The sequence below is a fragment of the Azolla caroliniana genome, unplaced genomic scaffold (genome assembly GCF_043228905.1).
Source record: "Azolla caroliniana isolate FFs.n. ecotype wild unplaced genomic scaffold, voAzoCaro1.0.p SCAF_12, whole genome shotgun sequence".
Taxonomy (NCBI): domain Eukaryota; kingdom Viridiplantae; phylum Streptophyta; class Polypodiopsida; order Salviniales; family Salviniaceae; genus Azolla; species Azolla caroliniana.
This window is the reverse complement of record NW_028230447.1, coordinates 18,453,756-18,459,296: the sequence shown is the minus strand read 5'-3', so window position 1 is coordinate 18,459,296 and position 5,541 is coordinate 18,453,756. Positions and strand designations below refer to the sequence as shown.

The following is a 5,541-nucleotide window of genomic DNA, read 5'->3' as shown; positions in this document are numbered from 1 at the left end:
TACATATCTGTATATGTATGTATATACATACACATGTTGATATATACATATACATATACGTATACGTATCTCATTCTCTGTCTCTCTGTTTCTGTGTGAATTGATTGTAGCGGTGCGGTGCGGCGCGGCCGCCATGGAGAGCCAGGCAAGGCAGCCTGCCCAGAAGAAGCAGAAGCAGAACCCTAATCTGTCTGTCTGTCTGTGATCCCACTCACCTTCCTCACTATCCAAACGCACAATCCTTCGTCTTTTTTGCTTCTCCTCTGTTTTTTCTTTCTCTTCCTTTTTGGCCATGTCCTCCCCCAGCAAGCGGCGAGACATGGATGTGATGAAGCTGTATGTTGCCGAGAAAGGAAATTTTTTATTTTCGAAAAAAATACATTCGAAGATGATCTTTCCTTGGTTCTGATCAGATCTGCGTTTCCTGCTTTTTCGGTTTGGGATCAATGCAGGATGATGAGTGATTACAAGGTGGAGATGATAAATGATGGAATGAACGATTTCAAAGTCGAGTTTCATGGCCCTCCTAACAGTAAGCAATACCATTCTTTTTCCTTCAGGAAATCTGTTTATGGATATGTGGGTTGCCCAGTGCACCAATCCAGGGACATTGTAATTCGATTCATTGAACAATGCTTTTCTGACTGTAACTGATTGATAGTGAAATAACTCGAACTCAATTACATAATTATCAAAATCACATTCTATGCTACTATACAATTCCAAATCTACCTAAACAAAAAATAATTACGGAAAATCCTTCTTCCTGTCCTAGGATGCTGTAATCAATGATTGCTTCACTATCAAATACAATCAGTTGTATGGTTGAATTGGTCTTACCATGATAATGTTGATATTCTGATGGTTAATAGAACATTTTAGAAGTTTCACTGGTCTCATATAATGATCGAATATTGATAAAAGAGTGTGAACACATAATTCATTCAATGGGCTCTTTTATGGGAATAAGGTTACCTGACCTGTAAGATTCAGTTTTACTGATCCTCACCACACTGTCTCAATTGGATTTGTTATTTAGGTCCGTACCAAAATGGAGTTTGGAAAGTTAGAGTGGAGCTGCCAGAAGCATATCCTTACAAATCTCCATCAATCGGTTTTGTGAACAAGATATTTCATCCAAATGTTGACGAAGTGTAAGTGAATTCTCACATGAACTCGTCTTTTACAGATTGCATTAATATTTATGGGTGCAAATGTAAAAAATATGAAGCATAGCATCTATGTTACCTCACCTGACTAATAATCTTTAAAATATCTGAATTTCTTGATTTCTCCAATGCCCCTGAGGTTTAGTTATTTCCAAGATGCCCTTGGTCAAACCCTGGAAATTTGAAATGGTCTGCCATTTGGGAAATTTTGTTTTTGCTACTAATGTAAGCCAGAGTGCCTTGTTTGAAACAGGTCAGGGTCAGTATGTTTGGATGTAATCAATCAGACCTGGAGCCCGATGTTTGGTAAACATATTCTTGTAGCCTATGTTTGAATTTCTTTGTAAACATTCTGACTTGGCCACATTGGACATATTTTTTGTGGGTATTATAGTAACATCCTTCGAAATTTGTGTGTTCCTGGTTATTGCAGATCTTGTCAATGTTTTTGAAGTATTTCTTCCTCAACTTCTACTTTATCCAAATCCAGCAGATCCATTGAATGGTGAAGCAGCAGCCTTGATGATGAGGGACAAAACAAAATATGAACAACATGTAAGAGGTATGTTCTAGGAGAGGAAGATCCACTTGGAGGGGGTTACTTACATTGTTGAAACCACAAATGTCTAATCTACATGAAACCACTAATGGCCAATGAGAGTAAGCAGTGAATGGAAAGTGTCACCCACAAAAGAAGGATGTGTAAAATTCAGGACAGAGGGGTCCATTATTCATGATTCAGATTGAAACCAAGAAATATTTAGGAGTGTCTTAGGATTCCAAAGTCGTAAAGTTTGAAGATCAAAACCTTTGAGCAAAGACTATATCAGTTAAGAATATTGATTTTAAAACAGATCTTCTGCTCTTTTTCATAAGCTGATGCATTGTGAATTCCTTTGGTAGCAAATGTGGCATACAACCAGAACAGAAACACGTATCTTTGTGTAATCAACAACGTAGATGGTGAAAAGTGACTCACTCAGTTCATTTCCAATCTCAGGTTCAATCCAATTGAGTTCATAACTTAACACCATTCCACTATGCCCCATACCCTTGTTGTCCAATAGACTGAATCAAGTAGTTGAAGTTCCTTTTTCTGTTTTCGGTCACTACCATCTCTGCATAAACAGACAGTGTCAAATAACTTTTTGTTGAAACCTGATGATTTTTAAGAATGCAATGGCTCATTGCAGTATGAGACTACCCAACATTTATGATCCTTTCCTGGCGAAGTTCTCTCATATAAGTATCGGAACCCCACAGATTTTTATGAGTGTGGATGAGTTGAATCCTGTGACCCAGGAAGAGACAGAATCATTAGGTGGGGTACATTCCATGGTGACCGTAGAGAAGCGGGAGTTTCGGAAGTTCTCATGGAAACAGTTCTATTGTCATCGAAGCCTCAACCTTTAATCCATCCAGACCTGGAGTCAATTTTCTCGTGCGATTCAAGTGTACAAGATATATTTCCTTCATTCGAAAGATATGTTCTCTGTATACAAAATCGACCAACTTCTTTGAATGGACTAAAAAGAATCAGCGTAATTGAGTCTCCTTGAAATACCAGATCACCTCTAACTCTATTTCTAAATCATTTCCATACGTTTTTTGGGTGAAGGATTTTTTGGATAAGCTCAAACTACTCCTAGGTGAAAGCTCCATACCTATAGTATTATTGCTGAAAATCCCATAGTCTTGGGTTCCAGATGAATGTTTTACCAACAGCATCCTTCCATTGTAAGGAAAGAACTCATTAATCTGCGTGGACACCAAGACCATGTCGACATTGTATAATATATCGAAAGGACCTTTCTAGGGAGGTGATCAGGTTATCTTTTCATGCATACAAGGAGTGAGAGTTTTAACTTTCTTAATGCTTTTCATACTCTGGCTGAGAATTCAATTCCTTTTTTGTTCAAACTTTTCAACTAGTTGAGACTTAGGATGAAGCTTTCCTCATTTTGGTCTTCACGTTCAGAGAGGTGTAATCTTATTTTATCTTCAAACCTTTGACTTCCTTTCTCTATGCACCTTAAGGTTATGAGGTCTGAAAGCTGTATAATATGTCTAAATCTACCAGAAAATGGATATAAATACAGTAGTTTGTAGCTTTACAAGATTATATGCACAACAAAGATCTAGCTTTATGAAGTATTCGACCCCAGTAAGACTATCAAAAAGATTTAGAGATCAATGGCAAAATGTATCTATTTTGAGTGGATTGATCCAACATTGTTGAGAAGAAAGATAGCTCTCTTCATCCGGTCATAGATTATTGAGGGAGTGACCTTACTTATTTTGTCCTTTTGCAGGCCAAAATTGTTTGCAGCGAAATCTTTCCCCCTTTGCTGGACTCTTGTTTTAAGATCATTTTATTACTCAAGGCAATTTTACTATTTTGGAGGCTTTTGTTTTAAACAGTCCGTAGTTGTTCCCCCGGTCACCAATTCCACATTAGACTAAACCAATAACAAATATTAAAGTGTTCCAAAGACATGGATTAGAGGGAATCAGCAATTTATTAATATATTTCGTTGTCAGTGGAAAAATCATGGGGCTGATTTTAGGCTATTCACAAAATTACAACATGAAAAACTGGTGATTCGATAACCAGGATATGTCATTAGGCATTATTACCTTACAGCACTATATATGCTCAAGCTTGCATTTGTGAAGACACCTTTGTGCTCTTAGGTCGAGGATAACTTCATTAAACATTGTCTTATTGCACTATCCCATTATCTTATAAAACTTGTTGTATAAAGATATGATAGCGCAGTTGTCAATATAAAGACTCATAATACATTTCAATTATTGCATTATGAGATTGATCACTTAAAAGTGCATTTTCAAAGCTTTGTAAGACTTTTAACGAATGCCGTAAGTGTTTCAGCTATAGTCTAATGTTGTGAACTCTTTGCTGCTTAGAGCATTGTGAGAAATATGCAAAAGCTGAAGCTGATCGGAACGGAGCTGAAACAAGCAGTGATGCTGAGCTGAGTGATGTTGAGTATGAATCAAGTGACGAGGAAATGGCAGGTTCATCTGATCCTTAGCAGCAGAATGCTACCTCTCACCATGGAGACCAGCTATGTGCTTTGGAACAAACCCAACTGTAAATACATTTACGGATCTGTCTGTATAGTTATGATATATGGCCATAGAAAATTATTTTCATCAGCTTGTGTTTAAAAACAAATTGTTCTTGTGTAAAACTCATGTAATGACTAAATCCAACATTAGATTCATTAGAATATAATATAAATATAGATTTCTCCAGATTAGATTTTATGATTGAAAATTTTCTTCATATCTTCCTTTTCATGACTTTCATGCTTAGTTCAAGTTGTTGAATATGGATATTTTCTCAATAATTTCCGTATATATTTGTATTAAGATGAGAAACATTGAATAGATATTTGAAAATGATTTACTGGTTTCAGATAACGTTTGAACAGTGAGTGCTGTTTTTGAGGATGTGTTGGAGGGAATGTTAAGGAAGAAATCTATTGGTGCTGTGTATCTTTCTTGATTATTTTAATATAGATAATAGCATTATGTGATAGATTCCTGAAGCAATTACAGGACTTTTGAATGTGGCAAGGATTTGTCAATAGCATGTTGATGTGAATCAAGCTTTCCTTACTTAATTTTATTCGCTTTCACCTACTTTTTTAGTATCTAATTTGATGATATAATGAGATGCATGCTTTATAATGTCAAAATAATAACACATAGTTCGCAAGTTTTCACATGTGGGAGAGAGTGAAGTGTAACATAGTTGAGTATGCAAAGATCTCAATATGTGAACTATTGTTATTCCATTTAACATCAAGAAGTGGATTGTTACTCTTTCAATTTGTTGTAAGCCCCTATTCATCTCTTAATGTATGTTTGTGAAGGATAGATCAAGATTTGGGTTATTACTGCCACTCAGTTAGCTGTATGTATCCTCCTATTAATGTCTTTATCTGACCTTGACGTGCCTCAAATAGATGAGATCTATGCCACAGATTGAGCAGAGAAGTGCTTCAATTATGATTTTGTACATGGTTTTTATTACGTGGCCTCAAATGGACATCATATAAATGGTATCCAGTTGAGCTTTCTTATTTTGGCACATATTGAGTAGATAAGTGCTTCAATTATGTTTTTGTACATGATTTTTATTTCGTGGTCTCAAATGGGCATCATTTATTGGTATCCAGTAAAGCTTTCTTATTTTGGCACATATTGAGTAGATAAGTGCTTCAATTATGTTTTGTACATGATTTTTATTTCGTGGTCTCAAATGGACATCATTTATTGGTATCCAGTAGAACTTTCTTATTTTTGCGTTCTCCCTAATGTACTTTGTATCCAAGTCAAATCA

General features: G+C 36.0%; 1 protein-coding gene across 1 annotated transcript; it reads left to right on the top strand.

Annotated features, from left to right (window-relative positions):
* Positions 1-263: 263 nt before the first annotated feature.
* LOC147857341 (ubiquitin-conjugating enzyme E2-23 kDa-like) lies at positions 264-4,349 on the top strand. Its single transcript, XM_087328668.1, has 6 exons — positions 264-336; positions 453-532; positions 1,040-1,154; positions 1,423-1,475; positions 1,603-1,731; positions 4,098-4,349. Exons 1-6 carry the CDS (start codon positions 293-295, stop codon positions 4,223-4,225), a joined length of 549 nt encoding a protein of 182 aa, XP_087184794.1. The 5' UTR covers positions 264-292; the 3' UTR covers positions 4,226-4,349.
* The last annotated feature ends 1,192 nt before the right edge of the window (positions 4,350-5,541 follow it).

Coding starts and splice junctions, on each gene's coding strand:
- LOC147857341 (XM_087328668.1), top strand. CDS start 293: ATGTCCTCCCCCAGCAAGCGGCGAGACATGGATGTGATGAAGCT. Junction 533..1,039: donor GTTTCATGGCCCTCCTAACA/GTAAGCAATACC, acceptor TTTGTTATTTAG/GTCCGTACCAAAATGGAGTT. Junction 1,476..1,602: donor GACCTGGAGCCCGATGTTTG/GTAAACATATTC, acceptor TGGTTATTGCAG/ATCTTGTCAATGTTTTTGAA.